Source organism: Pongo abelii, chromosome 5 (assembly GCF_028885655.2).
Source record: "Pongo abelii isolate AG06213 chromosome 5, NHGRI_mPonAbe1-v2.0_pri, whole genome shotgun sequence".
Classification (NCBI taxonomy): domain Eukaryota; kingdom Metazoa; phylum Chordata; class Mammalia; order Primates; family Hominidae; genus Pongo; species Pongo abelii.
This window is the reverse complement of record NC_071990.2, coordinates 90,613,746-90,631,341: the sequence shown is the minus strand read 5'-3', so window position 1 is coordinate 90,631,341 and position 17,596 is coordinate 90,613,746. Positions and strand designations below refer to the sequence as shown.

General features: G+C 42.5%; 1 protein-coding gene across 4 annotated transcripts in view; it reads right to left on the bottom strand.

The window, feature by feature from the left end:
• The window catches only part of GJA10 (gap junction protein alpha 10), a 35,221-nt gene that overhangs the window by 12,469 nt on the left and 5,156 nt on the right, over positions 1 to 17,596 (bottom strand). The window contains exons 3-4 of one of the 4 annotated variants that reach the window (XM_054557875.2): positions 15,129 to 15,322; positions 13,867 to 15,010 (exon numbers count right to left, since the gene is read on the bottom strand). In XM_054557875.2, coding sequence (XP_054413850.1) covers positions 13,867 to 14,955 — 1,089 coding nt within the window. In that variant the 5' untranslated portion in view covers positions 14,956 to 15,010; positions 15,129 to 15,322. Of the gene's footprint in view, positions 1 to 13,196; positions 15,323 to 15,794; positions 16,018 to 17,596 lie in introns of those variants that run through there. The other 3 variants (XM_002817156.4, XM_054557873.2, XM_054557872.2) reach the window with 3 other exon arrangements.

The following is a 17,596-nucleotide window of genomic DNA, read 5'->3' as shown; positions in this document are numbered from 1 at the left end:
GGCTGGTCTTGAATTCCTGACCTCAAGCCATCCTCCCAGCTTGGCCTCCCAAAGTGCTGGGATTACAGGCATGAGCCACCGCACCTAGCCCCTTACACTAATTTCTAATGAAAGATCCGTCTGTTTACAAGAAGCACCATGTGTCAGCCACTGGTCTTTGGAGTTGAGAGCTGCAGCCTCAATTCCCAAGTGTTTCCATCATTTGGGGAGTGAAGTGGACAGTCACCTCTGTAAAAAGCTTGGGAAAAGGTGACCATAATTAGGAAAGCTCTGTGGCCAAAGGCATTATTTATAATTCCTAGAAACATAAAGAACAAAGAAGAAAGAAAAAAATGAAATAAGAGGGATCCAGTCTGTAAATGTAAGGAGCTTAGAAGTAACCACTCTGCCCTAGCAACAAGTAGAAATCTGAACAAACTAAAAAATCAGCAATTCTTCTTAGATTTGTTAGAGAAGAGAGGTTACTGGACAAACCACTGCATTCAAAATCAGGAAGTCTAGGGTGCAAAAGATTGAGACCCAGTCATAGGACTATAGAATGTTTCCCCTCCCCCCATACCTTACCACCACACCACTAAAGGTCTACTTACCAGAGTCTTTTCTCTCTTTTCTTTTTCTTGAGATAGGGTCTCACTCTGTCCCCCAGGCTGGAGTGCAGTGGCACAGTCCCAACTGCTTGGAAGGCTGAGGTAGGAGAATTGCATGAGCCTGGGAGGTCGAGGTGGCAGTAAGCCATGACCGTGTCACTGCACTCCAGCCTGGGGGACAGAGTGAGACCCTGTCTCAAGGGGAAAAAAAAAAAAAAGAGAGACAGGGTTTTGCTATGTTGCCCAAGCTGCTCTCGAGCTCCTGAGCTCAAGGGATCCACTTGCCTTGGCCTCCCAAAGTGCTGACATTACAGGTGTAAGCCACCACACCCAGCCCCACATTCTTTTCATCTCTACAAAATATTCACATTTCAACAAAAAAGCGCAAAGCATACTAAAGGGCAAAAACACAGTTTGAAGAGACCCAACGAGCATCAGAATCAGAGACAGATTGGGCACAAATGTTGGAATTATCACACCAGGAATTTAAAAGTATGATTAATATGCTAAGGGCTCTAATGGAAAAAGTAGACGATATATAAGAACAGGTAGATAATGTAAGTTAGGAGATGAAAAGCCTAAGAAAGAATCACAAAAAAGTGCTAGAGATCAAAAACACTGTAATGGAAATAAAGAATGCCTTTGATGGGCTCATTAGTAGACTGGACATGGCTGAGAAAAGAATCTCTGAGCTTGAGGATATAAAAATAGAAACTTCCAGGACTGAAAAACAAAGATTAAGAAATACTAAAACCAACAAAAACAAAATAGAACAGAATACCCAAGAACTGTGGGACAATTACAACAGGTATAACATATAAACCAGAAAGAGAAGAAACAGAGAAAGGAAGACAAGAAATATTTGAAGCTGTAATACTAATAAGCTCCCAAATCTGATGTCAGACACCAAACCACACATCCAGGAAGTCCAGAAAACACCAAATGGGATACATGCCAAAAAAAAACTACTTCTAGGCTTATCATATTCAAACTTCAGAAAATCAAAAAGGAAAAAAATCTTGAAAGAAGACAGAGAGAAAAAAAACACTTTCCCTACAGAGGAGCAAAGATAAGAATTATATTTAACTTCTCATAAACGATACAAGCAAGAAGACAGGAGAATGAAATAGTTAAAGCATTGAGAGGAAAACACCACACCACCAATCTAGAATTCTCTACCCTGAGAATTATCCTTCAAAGTGAAGGAGAAGGCCAGGCGCAGTGGCCTGTAATCCCAGCACTTTGCAAGGCCAAGGCAGGTGAATCGCTTGAAGTCAAGAGTTCAAAACCAACCTGGCCAACTTGGTGAAACCCCATCTCTATTAAAAATACAGAAATTAGCCAGGTATGGTGGCACACACCTGTGATCCCAACTACTTGGGAAGCTGAGGCAGGAGAATCATTTGAACCCAAGAGGTGGAGGTTGCAATGAGCTGAGATCACACCACTGCATTCCAGCCTGGGCAACAGAGCGAGACTCTGTCTCAGAAAACAAACAAAAAAAAGTGAAGGAGAAGTAAAGACTTTCTTGGCCAAATAAGAATTGTAGGAATGTGTGGCCAGTAGCCCTGCCTTGTAAGAAATGTTAAAAAAGAGTCCTTCAGAGAGAAAAAAAATGATATAGGTCAGAAACTCAGATCTACATAAAGAAAGGGAAAACATTCGATAGGAAATAAGAGAAGGTAAAATAAGAACTTGTATCTTTCGTATTCTTAAGAATAATGTACAGACACACATACATATGTTTATATGTTTATGTATGTATGAAATGAATGACAGCAATAGTATAAGGACAGGAGGGAGGCATTAGGAATTTTTTTATTAAATGGTAGTTATACTACCATAAAGTGGCAAAGTGTTATCTGAAAGTGAACTTGGATTCTTTGTAAATGCATATTGAAAACTCTAGGACAACCAACAAAAAAAGTTTTAAAGGAAGTATAATTAATACATTAAGAAAGGAGAGAAAGGCCAGGCTCAGTGGCTCACGCCTGTAATCCCAACCCTTTGGGAGGCTGAGGTGGGCAGATCATGAGGTCAGGAGTTCGAGACCAACCTGACCAAAATGGTGAAACCCCGTCTCTACTAAAAATACAAAAATTAGCCGGGTTTGGTGGTGCGTGCCTGTAATCCCAGCTACTCAGGACGCTGAGTCAGGAGAATCGAATGAACCTGGGAGGCGGAGGTTGCAGTGGGCCGAGATCGTGCCACTGCACTCCAGCCTGGGGGAGAGAGACAGACTTTGTCTCAAAAAAAACAAAAAAAGAAAGAAAGAAAGGAGACAAAATGGTGCCAGGCATGGTGGCTCATGCCTGTAATCCCAGCACTTTGGGAGGCTGAGGCAGGTGGATCACCTGAGGTCAGGAGTTCGAGACCAGCCTGGCCAACATGGTGAAACCCCATCTCTACTAAAAATAGAAAAATTAGCCAGGTGTGGTGGTGCACACCTGTAATCCCAGTTACTCGGGAGGCTGAGGCAGGAGAATCACTTGAACTGGGAGGTGGAGGTTGTAGTGAGCCAAGATTACACCACTGCACCTGCACTCCAGCCTGGGTGAGAGAACAAGACTCCATCTCAAAAAAAAAAAAAAAAAAAGGAAAAGAGAGAAAATGAAATCATATAGAGTGCTCAATTAAAACCACAAAAGGCAGAAAAGGTGTGCATGACAAAAATAGGAGCAAAGAACAAGGGCAACAAATGGAAAATAGTAATAAATATACTAAATATTAATGCCATTATATCAATAACCATTTTTCATGCCGGTCATCTAAATACACAAAATACAGAGATTGTCAGAGTGGATCAAAACACAAGACACAGATGGGGCATGATAGTTCACACATGTAATCCCAGCAGTTTGGGAAGGCCAAGGAGGGAGGCTCATTTGAGCCCAAGAGTTCAAGACTAGACTGAGAAACATAATGATAACCCATCTCTACAAAAAAAAATTAAAAATTAGCTGTGCCAGAAGCGGTGGCTCACACCTATAATCCCAGCACTTTGGGAGCAGAGGAAGGCGGATCACCGAAGGTCAGGAGTTTGAGAACAGTCTGGCCAACATGGTGAAACCCCGTCTCTACTAAAAATACAAAAATTAGCCAGGTGTGGTGGCGCCTACAATCCCAGCTACACGAGAGGCTGAGGCAGGAGAATCGCTTGAACCAGGAGGCACAGGTTGCAGTTAGCCAAGATCACGCCATTGCACTCCAGCCTGGGCGACAAGAGTGAGACTCTGTCTCAAAAAAAGAAAAAATTAGCTGAGCGTGGCAATGTGCACCTGTAGTCCTAGCTACTCAAGAGGCTGAGGTGGGAGGATCGCTTGAGCCCAGGAGGTCAAAACTGCTGTGAGCCATGATCGTGCCACTGCACTCCAGCCAGGCAACAGAGTGAGACCCTGTCTCTAAAAAAAAAAAGTAAAAACAAGATGCATTATATGTTATCTATAAGAAACCAACTTTAAATATAAAGGTATATATAAAGTAAAAGTAAAGAAATGAAGAAAGATATATGATGCTCACACTAATCAAAAGAAGGCAGGAGTAGCTATATTAATTTCAGACAGAGAAGACTTCAGGAAAGTTATCAGGGATAAAGAGGGGCAATGCAAATGATAAAGGGGTGAATACTCTGAGAAAAAACAATCCTTAATGTGTATGTACCTAACAACAGAAGATCAGAATATGTGAGGCAAAAACTGCTAGAACTGCAAGGAGAAATAAATGAATCCACTATTATAGTTGGAGACCCTAGCTTCATTCTATCAGAAATGGACAGATCCAGCAGACAGAAAAGCCAAAAGGACATAGTTGAACTCAACAGCACCATCAATTAACTGGATATAATTGACATCTAAGGCTGATGGGAGGATTGCTTGAGGCCAAAAGTTTAAGACCAATTTGGTCATCATAGTGAGACCCCATCTCTATAAAATGTAAAATAATTTATTAACAAATTAAGGCCGAGCTCAGTGGCTCATGCCTGTAATCCCAGCACTTTGGGAGGCCGAGGCGGGTGGATCACAAGGTCAGGAAGCCGAGACCATCCTAGCTAACACGGTGAAACCCTGCCTCTACTGAAAATACAAAAAAATTAGCCAGGCGTGGCAGCGTGCGCCTGTAGTCCCAGCTACTCGGGAGGCTGAGGCAAGAGAATGGCGTGAACCCGAGAGGCAGAGCTTGCAGTGAGCCGAGATCACGCCACTGCACTCCAGCCTGGGCGAGAAAGTGAGACTCCATCTCAAAAAAAAAAAAAAAAAAAAAAAAAAAAAAATTAACAAAGAAAAAAATTGACATCTATTGGCTACTTCATCTAGTAACAACAGAATACACATTCTTCTCAAGCTCACATGAAACACTTACCACGATAGACCACATTCTAGGTTGTGGCTTCTCTCTTTTAAGTTTTTAAAAATAGAAATCATACAATGTCTGTTTTCAGATCACAATGGAGTTAAACTAGAAATTAAAAACAGCTGGGGCCAGGTGTAGTGGTTCACACCTGTAATCCCAGCACTTTGGGAGGCCAAGGCCGGAGAGTTGCTTTAAGCCAGGAGTTCAATACCAGCCTGTGCTACAAAGTGACATCCCAGCTCTACAAAAAAAATTAAAAATAAGCCAAGCATGGTGGTGCACACCCATAGTCCCAGCTACTGAGAAGGCTGAGGTAAGAGGATGACTTGAGCCCAGAAGTTTGAGGCTGCAGTGAGCTAGGTGACAAGCGAGAGACCGTGTCTCTTAAAAAAAAAGAAAAAAGAAAGATAGCTGGAAAATTCTAAAATACTTGGAGATTAAACCATACATTTATAAATAACACATAGGTCAAGGAGGAAATCTTGGAAAAAAACATATTTTCAACTAAATAAAAATGATAACAACTTATCAAAATTTGTGAGATACAGCAAAAGCAATGCTTAGGGAGAAATTTACAGCATTGAATGTATAATTAGAAAAGAAGAAAGATCTAGGCTGGGCATGGTGGCTCATGCCTGTAATCCCAGCACTTTGGGAGGCAGAGGCGGGAGGATCACCTGGGGTCAGGAGTTCAAGACCAGCCTGGCCAACAAGGTGAAACACCATCTCTACTAAAAATACAAAAATTAGCTAGGTGTGGTGGTGAGAACCTGTAATCCCAGCTATCAGGGAGGCTGAGACAGGAAAATCACTTGAACCCAGGAGGCAGAGGCTGCAGTGAGCCGAGATCGTGCCATTGCACTCCAGCCTGGGCAACAAAGCGAAACTCCGTCTCAAAAAAAAAGAAAAAGAAAAAAAAAGAAGAAAGATCTAAAATCAATTATCTACTTTTAGGAAACTAAAAAAATAATTAAATCCAAGGGAAGAAGAAACGAAGCAATAATGAAAATTAGAGCAGAGATGAATGAAATTGAAATAGGAAATTAATAGGGAAGATCAACAAAACCAAAATCTACCTCTTTGAAAACATCACTAAAGTGTGTAAGTCTCTAGCCAGGCTAATATCATTTGCATATTTGTCCCTCCCCAAATTGTAATCCCCAGTATTGGAGACAGGGCCTGGTAGGAGGTGTTTAGATCATGGGGGCAGATCCCTCATGAATGGCTTGGGCCATCCCCTTGGTAATAAGTGAGCTCTCACTCTGGGTTCCCATGAGATCTGGTTGTTTAAAAGTGTGTGGCACCTCCCCTCTCACTCCCTCGCTCCTGCTTTCACCATGTGACATGCCTGCTCCCCCTTCCCTTCCACCATGATTATAAGCTTCCTGAGGCCTCCCTAGCAACCAAGCAGATGTCAGCACCATGCTTCCTATAAAGCCTGCAGAACCCTGAGCCAATTAAACCTCTTTTCTTTATAAATTACTCAGTCTCAGGTATTTCTTTATAGCAATCCAAAAACAGCCTAATATACAGGTTAACTAAGAAAAAAAGAGAGAAGAAACAAGTTACTAGTATCACAAATGAAAGAGAGAACATCAGTACAGATCCCACCAACATTAAAAGAATAATAAAGGAATATTATGAACAACTCTATACCCACAGATTTGATAACCTAGAATGTACCAATTCCTAGAAAAGACACAATCTGCCAAAACTCACACAAGAAGAGATAGACCATATGAATAGGCTTATCTCTATTAAAGAAACTGAATCAATAATTATCAACCTTCCAAAACCCTAGGCCCAAATGTGTTCAACGGTGAATCTAACAGACACTTATGAAAAAAATTGTATCAATTCTCTATCATCTCTTCCAAAAGATAGAAGCAGAAAGAGTACTTCCTAACTCATTCTACGAGACCAGCATTACCCTAATACCAAAACCAAAGACACGCAAGAAAACTACAGGCCAATATCTCTCAAGAACATAAATGTGAAAATCCTCAAAAAAATTATCAAATCAAATCCAACAATGTATAAAAAGAATTATAGGCTAAGTATAGTGGCTCACATCTGCAATCCCAGCACTTTGAGATGCTGAGGCAGGTGGATCACTTGAGCCAAGGAGTTCAAGACCAGCCTGGGCAACATGGTGAAACCGTGTCTCTACCAAAAAATGCAAAACTTAGTTGGGTGTGATGGTGTGTGCCTGTAGCCACAGCTACTCAGGAGATGGAGGTGGGAGGACCACTTGAGCCCAGGAGGCAGAGGCTGCAGTGACCTGAGATCATGCCACTGCACTCCAGCCTGGGTAACAGAGTGAGACCCTATCTCCAAAAAATAAAAATAAAGGGCCGGGCACGGTGGCTCACGCCTGTAATCCCAGCACTTTGGGAGGCCGAGGCGGGCAGATCACGAGATTAGGAGATCGAGACCATCCTGGCTAACATGGTGAAACCCCGTCTCTAATAAAAATACAAAAAAAATTAGCCGGGCGTGGTGGCGGGCGCCTGTGGTCTCAGCTACTCGGGAGGCTGAGGCAGGAGAACGGCGTGAACCCGGGAGGCGGAGCTTGCAGTGAGCCGAGATGGCTGCCACTGCACTCCAGCCTGGGCGTGACGCGGCGAGACTCCGTCTCAAAAAATGAATAAATAAATAAATAAATAAGCAATAAAAATAAAGAATTATACACCATGACCAAGTGAGATTTATCCCAGGTATGCCATGCTGGTTCAACATTCAAAAATCAGGCTGGGTGTGGTGGCCCACGCCTGTAATCCCGGCACTTTGGGAGGCAGAGGCAGGTGGATCACTTGAGGCCAAGAATTTGAGACCAGTCTGGCCAGCGTGGTGAAACCTCATCTCTACTAAAAATACAAAAATTAGCTGGGCATGGTGGCACATGCCTGTAATCCCAGCTACCTGGGAGGCTGAGGCATGAGAATCACTTGAGCCTGGGAGGCAGAGACTGCAGTGAGCCAAGACTGCACCTCTGCACTCCAGCCAGGGTGGCAAAGTGAGATTCTGTCTCAAAAAAAAAAATCAAAATCAATTAATGTAATCTGTCACATCAACAGGCTACCAAAGGAAAATCACATCCCATATCAGTAGATGCAGAAAAAGCACTTGACAAAATCCAACACCCATTGTGATTAAAAACTCTCAGAAAACTAAAAGGGGAACTTACTCAACTTGATAAAGAACCTCTACAAAAAAATCTATAGCTGACATTATATGTACTGGTAAGAAACTTGAATCTTTCTCTCTATAATCAGAAACAAAGAGAAGGATATACCCTCTTACAACTGCTTTTCAAAATTGTACTGGAAGTTCTAGATAATGCACTAAGACAAGTCAAGACGAGATAAGACAAAAAAGTAAAGAAACAGTATACGGATTGGGAAGGAAGAAACGACTGTCTTTGTTCCCAGAAATTATGGTTGTCTACACAGAAAAATCTGAAAAAACTGCCCTGGCGCAGTGACTCACGCCTGTAATCCTAGCACTTTGGGAGGCCAAGACGGGTGGATCACCTGAAGTCAGGAGTTCGAGACCAGCCTGACCAACATGGTGAAACCCCGTCTCTACTAAAAATACAAAAATTAGCAGGGCCTGGTGGCGTGTGCCTGTAATCCCAGCTACTTGGGAGGCTGGGGCAGGAGAATCACTTAGAATCTGGGAGGCGGAGGTTGCGGTGAGCTGAGATCACCCCACTGTACTCTAGCCTGGGTGATAAAGCGAGACTCCATCTCAAAGAAAAAAAGAAAGAGAAGAAAAATCTGAAAAAGTTGACAGAAAATACTCCTGGCGTATTTATAGTATTTATATCCTGGATTTCAAGGTATAAGGCTAATGTGCAAAAGTCTATGACTTTCCTATATACCAGCAATGAATAAGTAAAATGTGAAATTAAAAACATATTACCAGTCAGGCGCGGTGGCTCACACCGGTAATCCCAGCACTTTGAGGCGGGTGGATCTCCTGAGGTCGGGAGTTCGAGACCAGCCTGGCCAGCATAGTCAAATCCTGACTCTACTAAAAATACAAAAATTAGCCCAGCCTGGTGGCAGGCGCCTGTAATCCCAGCTACTCGGGAAACTGAGGCAGGAGAATTGCTTGAACCCGGGAGGCGGAGGTTGCAATAAGCCAAGATCGTGCCATTGCACTCCAGGCTGGGGCAACAGTGCGAGACTCCATCTCAAAAAAATTATATATATATAAAATATTTTTTTATATATATATATATACATAAACACACACACACACACACACACAAAGAATACTTAAAACTCAACAATAAGATAACTTACCAAGGAAGATATAGATGGCAAGTAAGCATAGGAAATATGTTCAACAACATAGGTCATTAGGGAATTGCAAATTAAAACAATATACTAGCTGGGCGCAGTGGCTCATGCCTGTAATCCCAGCACTTTGGGAGGCCAAGGTGGGCGGTTCACTTGAGGTCAGGAGTTTGAAACAAGATACCACCACACACCTATTAAATGGCCAAAATCCAAAACAATAACAATAGCAAGAGTATGAAACAACAGGAACTCTCATTCATTGCTGGTGGGAATAAAAAAATGGTACAGCAACTTCGGAAGACAGTTTGGCAGTTTTTTGTGAAACAAAGCTTACTCTTACCATATGATCCAGCAATTACGCTCTTTGGTATTTACCCACATTAACTGAAAATCACATTCATATAAAAACCTGCACATGGATGTTCATAGCAGCTATATTCATAATTGCCAAAACTTGGAAGCAACCAAGATGTCCTTCAGAAGGTAAATGGGTAAATAAACTGTGGAACATCCAGATAAAAGAATATTATTCAGTGATAAAAAGAAATGAGCTATCAAGCCATGGAAAGACATGGAGGAAATCTAAATGCATATTGCTAAGCATAAGAGGCCAATGTGAAAAAACTACATATTGTATGATCCAACTATATGACATTCTGGAAAAGGCAAGGCGTTAGATTCAGTAAAAGATCAGTGGTTGCCAGGGCTTGAGGGAGGAAGGGATGAATAGGGGAAGAACGATGGGTTTTTAAGACAGTGAAACTCCTCTGTATGATACTATACTGGTAAATCCATGTAATTGTACATTTGTCCAGACCCATAGAATGTACCACACCAAGGGTGAATCCTAATGTAAATATGGGCTTTGGGTTATAATGATGTGTCAGTGTAGGTTCATCAGTTGTAGCAAACGTACCACTCTGATAATAGGATGTCAATAGTTGGGGAGGTTCCCACATGTAGGGGAACAGTGGGTATATGACCACTCTCTGTATTTTCCATTCAACTTCACTATGAACTGCTCTAAAAAATAAACTTGATAACCCTCTGTACAGTGACTCCATGGCTCTCAGCAGCCTTGAGTGGCGCCATCCCACCTGGCTCCCTCTGTTGTTATCTACTATTTCCTTTTCTCTCCTGTCCCTGTATCTAAGTCAGGAAATAAGGGTGTCAAATCCCATTATGTCTCTAATTTGACAATAGGATTGGATGTTGTGTATTGTGGAGGTTTTTGTTTATATTGTTCCTAAGGTATGAAAAATATAGGGGAAAACATTGAATTGGAAAAAAACAAAATGCTGTAACATTCAAAGAGTAAAACAGGCCTGATTAGACGTTCATGTCTTGTATTTATAAAAGGTTAGTGGCCAGGCGCGGTGGCTCACACCTGTAATCCCAGCACTTTGGGAGGCCAAGGCGGGCGGATCACAAGGTCAAGAGATCGAGACCATCCTGGCCAATATGGCGAAACCCTGTCTCTACTAAAAATACAAAAATTAGCTGGGCATGGTGGTGCGTGCCTGTAGTCCCAGCTACTTGGAAGGCTGAGGCAGAATTGCTTGAACCCAGGAGGCGGAGGTTGCAGTGAGCTGAGATCACGCCACTGCACTCCAGCCTGATGACAGAATGAGACTCCGTCTCAGAAAAAAAAAAAAAAAAAAAGGTTAATGATGCATTTTCTCAGTGCAAATTATTTTTTACTCCTACTTATATTTATGAATACAATATAGTCCATACAGAAAAGAAAAGAGAGAGCCCATCAGTTTCATCATCTTCACTCCAGGATTCCGAGCTTGGCTGGCCTCTCCCAAAAGATAAACTGAAGGATTAAGAAAATCTATCTCGGCCGGGCACGGTGGCTCACGCCTGTAATCCCAGCACTTTGGGAGGCCGAGGTGGGCGGATCATTAGGTCAGCAGATGGAGACCATCCTGGCTAACACCGTGAAACCCCATCTCTACTAAAAACACAAAACATTTAGCAGAGCATGGTGGCAGGTGCCTGTAGTCCCAGCTACTCAGGAAGCTTAGGCAGGAGAATGGCATGAACCCGGGAGGCAGAGCTTGCAGTGAGCCGAGATCGCGCCACTGCACTCCAGTCTGGGCGACAGAGCAAGACTCCGTCTCAAAAAAAAAAAAAGAAAAGAAAAAAGAAAATCTATCTCACCTAAAAACTGCCGTATCTCCCTCAACAGTCTGCCAGTAAAAGGCTTCTCTTGCATGTAAGGTACAAGAAAAAGAAAATGATGAAAATTGTATTGCTGACTTTGCAAATGCAGATAAGAAGCAGTGGATGGTCTGAATGCAGTGAGTTATCCCAACTGATCATTCAGTCAGTTACAGATTGAACTCCTTGTTCTACTCTTTCCCCCCTTCTTACTACTGCACTTAACAGGAAGGAAGGAAAGAAGGAAGGAAGGAAGGGAGGGAGGGAGGGAAAGAGAAAGAAAGAAAAGAAAAGAAAAGAATTTTCTTGTTGCCCAGGCTGGAGTGCAATGGTGCAATCTCGGCTCACCGCAACCACTGCCTCCTGGGTTCAAGTGATTCTCCTGCCTCAGTCTCCCCAGTAGCTGGGATTACAGGCATGCACCACCACACCTGGCTAATTTTGTATTTTTAGTAGAGACAGGGTTTCTCCATGTTGGTCAGGCTGGTCTCAAACTCTCGACCTCAGGTGATCCACCCGCCTTGGCCTCCCAAAGTGCTGAGATTACAGGCGTGAGCCACCACACTTGGCCGAAAGAAAGGAAATTTTTAAGAAAAGAAGTAGCTGCCACTGGCCAAATAATTCTATTTTATTTATTTATTTTTATTTTTTAGAGACAGGGTCTCAGTCTGTAGCCCAAGCTGGAGTGCAGTGGCATGATCATGGCTCACTGCAGCCTCAACCTTCCAGGCTCAAGTGATCCTCCCAAGTAGCTGGGACTACAGGCATGCGTCACCACACCTGGCTAATCTTTGCATTTTTTTGAGAAACAGGGTTTCATCATGTTGCCCTGGCTGGTCTTCAAGTCTTGAGCTCAAGTGATTCACCTGCCTCGACCTCTCAAAGTACTGGGATTACAGGCATGAGCCACCACGCCTGGTCCCAAGTTATTCTAAAATAGTGGTTCTTAACCCTGGCTGCACATTGCACTCACCATGGGAGTTTGAAAAATATTCATGCATGCATCCCACCCACAGAGATTCTGGTTTAATTAGAATTGGATGGGTCCCGGGCATGATGGCTTTTAAGCCTCCCAGATGTCTGTAATGTATGGCAAGGGTTAAGAACCCTGCTCTCGTTTGGCATAGGTTTCTTAGCACCCATACATTGATCCTAAACAGTCTCCTAAATAAATGGCTGGTCACTGACAAGAAATGAATATCAGTTTGAGAGAAGTATTTTAGTAAAAATCCAAGTAGGTTGATTTGCACTCATGGTATGTCTGTAGTACAGTAACATCAGTATCTAAACCCATATGAGATGTAAAACTAGGGTAGAGGGATTCAGTCATTATCAACACAAAAAATGGAACAAAGGAAGAAACAAGCAGGTGAGCTCAACTCAGAAGCTCTCCCACCAACCTTGGGGGAATTTTCTTTTCAATGGAAACAGTTGACTATTGGGAGCAGTGAGTAAGCAAGTGTCATCCTTTGTTCCAGAATTGAGAAGAATCCACAGTAAATATCCATTTCATGTTTATAATGGGTAAGAAATGTTTAATCCCACAGTGGTTTTTCAGAGAACAAAATTAAAATCAATACAATATTGATTCTTGTCTTTGTAAAATATATCACCAAATATTTGTATATGACTTTGAAATGTCAAAAGTATTAAAAGAATGAAGTATACCCTCCTTTTTTAGTGAGATGAGGGCAACTCAAGGTTACAAATGATCCCTCCTCTGGACCATTTTCCACACTGTGACAGAAGGACTTTCTAAACTGCAACTCTGATCCAGTCCCTCCTCTGCTGCACATCCTCCGTCAGTTCTCTATGGCTTCCCTACAGGGCCTCCATGCCCACTTCTCCAGGCTTCCCTCCCTCTGCGCCCTCCTACCACTCTGTGTTCCAGCCACACACACCTCCTCAGACAGCACTGCTGTGTCTCACTCTTAGGCTTTATCTGCACTGCTCCCTCTACCAGGACAGCTTCTTTCATGTGCCCCAGTCCTTCCAGTTTTGGAAAAACTTGCCACATCTTTCAAGATTCAGTTCAAGGTAACTTCAACTATGAACCTTTTCCTGACCCATCCATATGACCACTCCCTCCTTTGCTCACTCATTCCCTCTAACGTGACGCCTTACACTTGATATATTTACATTTTACCTGCCTAAATTTTCCTTCTACATCCTGAGTCCTTTGATGTCAGAGACTGTATTTTATCTGTTTATATGCCCAGCACTTATAAGAATGATTGATATAATAAGTTTTTTCTAAGTCTATTTTATGAATTGAATTTAACCAAAAGTATCGAATGAATAATTTTATCTCTCCATAAATAATCTCCCTCTCCATCTGCCTCTCTGTCAACACAAACATACATACACACCCCAGGAAGGAAGAAAGGAAAAAGAAAGCATTCAGAATGGAACAGCTCTTGTGATAGTTGCATGATCGGTAGGGCTGTCTGTCTTACCATTGATGTTCTGTGCCCAGTGACTGAAGGCAGAGGTGAGGGGCTGTTTTCCCAGTGAGGCAAATCCAAGCAGGAGCTATTCCGAGAACCAGAGCTTCCTGAGTCACTGTGCAGATGTTGCTTTTCAGACAACAATCTGGACAGAAAGCTGGCCTTGCGACTGCCTGGGCGAGATCTGTCTATCCAGACCCCACTCTCTCTCATGCTGCCTTCACTGTCTCTGCAGTGACTATGAAGATCTGTGAGAGGCTCACCTGAGGGTTCTGGGTCCTGGGACTGCTCCCAGGTTCCTATTGCATAGGATGGACAGTTTCTAGGAGCCGTAGTTGTACCTAGCCAGGACTGAGACATTGTATTCTGCAGGCCAAATGAGGAATGGTCTGATTGCTGTCCCAGGTGCTGATTACCAGCACTGCCAGCCCAGGGACATGGGCTGTGAACATGGAGCTGTCCACTATGCTGATCCTTCTCAGACCAGTCCTTTTTCCCATTGGAAGGGTCTACTTCAAGTTGCCTTGGCTGTGGGATTTGCCACATGGTTTTAGACTTTGGCACATTAACTCGAATGACTTGCTGTTGATTGTTAGCTTGAAGTGGAGAGATTCTTTCAGGCAAGGAAGAGCAAATCATACACTGCTGGGCCACCGAATATTTCTTCAAATGGAATGGAGGGCCTGTTTCATCCTCAATGCCCTCACTGCTGGATTTCTTATAAAGTGTCCTCATAATTTTTCTGATGCCCAGATGAAATATTTCCAGTATATTGAGTAACAAGGAAATGGCTGCAATGCTGTGCATAAAAAGCATGAAAATTGTCTTCTCAGTGGGCCTGGATACAAAGCAATCCACTGCATTGGGGCAAGGAGGTTGAGTGCATTTGTAAAGGGGGTGCATTTGAAACCCATAGAGAATATATTGGCCTATCATGAATCCTACTTCCAGCACAGATCTTGTCAAGATGTGTAAGACATAAGTACGCAGCAGACATCCTTTCAGAGGGACTTTATGGATCCTCTTCTGCTCCTCTAACCTCCTCAGTTCCCTATCTATTCTTTGCTGCTCGTCCAAGTCAAGCTCTGGATTCTCCATCTGGGCTCTAAGGTGTGACTTTTTCCTCTGCCTCTCTTTCTCAAAGGCCCTGAGCCTATAAAGTGCATGGCCCATATAGACCAAAGAAGGAGAAGACACAAAGATGATCTGTAAAACCCAGAACCTGATCAAAGAGATAGGGAATGCATCATCATAACAGATATTGTTGCAACCTGGCTGCCGGGTGTTGCAGGCAAATGCTGACTGTTCATCATCCCAGACATCCTCAGCAGCCACACGAAGTACCAGCATTCGGAAGATGAAGAGGATGGTCAGCCAGATTTTCCCCACTATGGTTGAGTGGGAGTGAACTTCCTCTAGGATGCCACCCAATAAGTTCCAGTCCCCCATGGTTAAAGACTAATGTCTGAAATATACAGAAAACACTGAGGTTAATAGCACCCATGGTGGTAATATATAGACACAAGCTCAAAAATACAGCAGATTCTTTTGTATGTCAGCAAAACTATGAAGGATCTTCCAGCCCTAATATTTATAGCCCATGCTTATAATAGGACATTTCTGAAGATATTAATTTTTGAAAAAACACTAAAGACCCCTCACAATTTCAGCAGTTTACTTCTTCCTATTCTCTTTTACTCTCCTCCACAAAGCTACTTGTTATTCTAGTATACAAATAGGTCTCCATATTTGTACAATTCATTCTAATTGCACAATTGTATTCATTTTTCTATCCACATGAGATACTCTACTTACCATACATCTGACATGATCATAAAGGAGTCTCAATTCCTCAGGAAGTGTTCCCTACCCATCCCAAGTTGTAGTTATTTTTCCCTTTCCTGAATCCTCACAACACTATTATTAATATTATTCACCTGGGACTGTGCCTAAATGAGTTTTGTGATGGTTGTGTTCCCCTTCCTGGAAAGGTACACCCCTTGCAGATAGAGACTCTTTCTAAAGCATGTTGGTCGTTGCACACAGAAGGCGTCAATATATAATAGTCAATGGAACTGTCTTTTCACTTTAAAATTCTGTTCCTTGACCCTATCACCAAAATAACCACCAATAGGCAAAATAAAGTAGATCCTCATGATATATTATCCAGGGCTTTCACTGCAAGACAAAGGACAGGTAAAGAAAATACAAATCAGTCAAGTAAACCCTCAGGAACGGGCTCATATCAGGGTAGCAGTAAAGATTAGGCAGACACAGAAACAATACCAGCAATAACACATAATTACATCCATTAAGCCACATCTGGAACATCATGTTTTCATGGAATTTTTGCTAACTTAGAAGAAAAGTGAATATAAACTGCTTCTCTAGCAAGCTTAGGATCTGGGAAACAATCCAGGTATAGCTGACATGAACAGGTTACTTGGTTTATCCTGAAAAACTAACGTTTTTCAAGGTTCAATAAAGTTAAAATACTTAGTAGGTTAAAGCTTTCTAAGATATGGAAGACTTCCAGATAAGAAAGATACAGAGGAAAAATAGGAAAGCATTATTAAGTTAAAATAGATAATGAGGCTGGACGTAGTGGCTCATGTCTGTAATCCTAGCACTTTGGGAGGCTGAGGTGGGTGGATCACCTGAGGTCAGGAGGTCGAGATCAGCCTGGCCAACATGGTGAAATCCCGTCTCTACTAAAAATAGAAAAATTAGCCGGTGTGGTGGCACGTGCCTGTAATCCCAGCTACTCGGGAGGCTGAGGCAGGGGAGGCTGAGGCAGGAGAATCACTTGATCCCAGGGGGCAGAGATTGCAGTGAGCCGAGATCACGCCACTTCACTTCAGCCTGGGCAAAAGAGTGAAACTCTGTTTCAAAAAATATATATATAATGAAACAATTCTCTCCTTCCATAATTCATTCATTCAGTAATATTTGCTAACATCTTGCTATTGGCTGGGCGCAGTGGCTCACGCCTATAATCCCAACAATTTGGGAGGCTGAGGCTGGCGGATCACCAGGTCAGGAGATTGAAAACAGCCTGGCCAACATAGTGAAACCCCGTCTATACTAAAAATACCAAAATTAGCCAGGTGTGGTGCTGTGCACCTATAATCCCAGCTACTCAGGAGGCTGAAGCAGGAGAATCGCTTGAACCTGGGAGGCAGAGGTTACACTGAGCCAAGGTCACGCCGCTGTACTCCAGCCTGGGCAATAGAGCAAGACTCTGTCTCAAAAAAATAAATAAAATAAAATAAAATAAAATAAAATAAATCAAACCTTGCTATTGCTTAGGCATTGTGCTAGATGCCAGGAATTCAATAACAAAATATATTTGGTCCCAGACCTCACAGTACTTGATCACTAAGGCTCCCACTAACCTATAAAATGAATCAATACTGATAATACAAAAATGAATATCAACCAAAAAAAGAGGGAAAAACCTGGAATTCTTAGATTTTTTTCCATCTTATCTCCAAACACAACAATTGATTCCAGATGGAACATAATATTAATTGTAAAAAAGTAAGCCATAAAAGTATTAAAATAAATTATAAAAGAATATGTTTTGTAAACTTGAAGTAGAAGGCTTTTTAAGCACATTAGTGCCAGGAATTATAATTAGAAAAAAATCCAGATTCTAGCTGGGCATGGTGGCTCACTCCTGTAATCCCACAACTTTGGGAGGTGGAGGCAGGAGGACTGCTTGAGCCCAGGAGTTGCA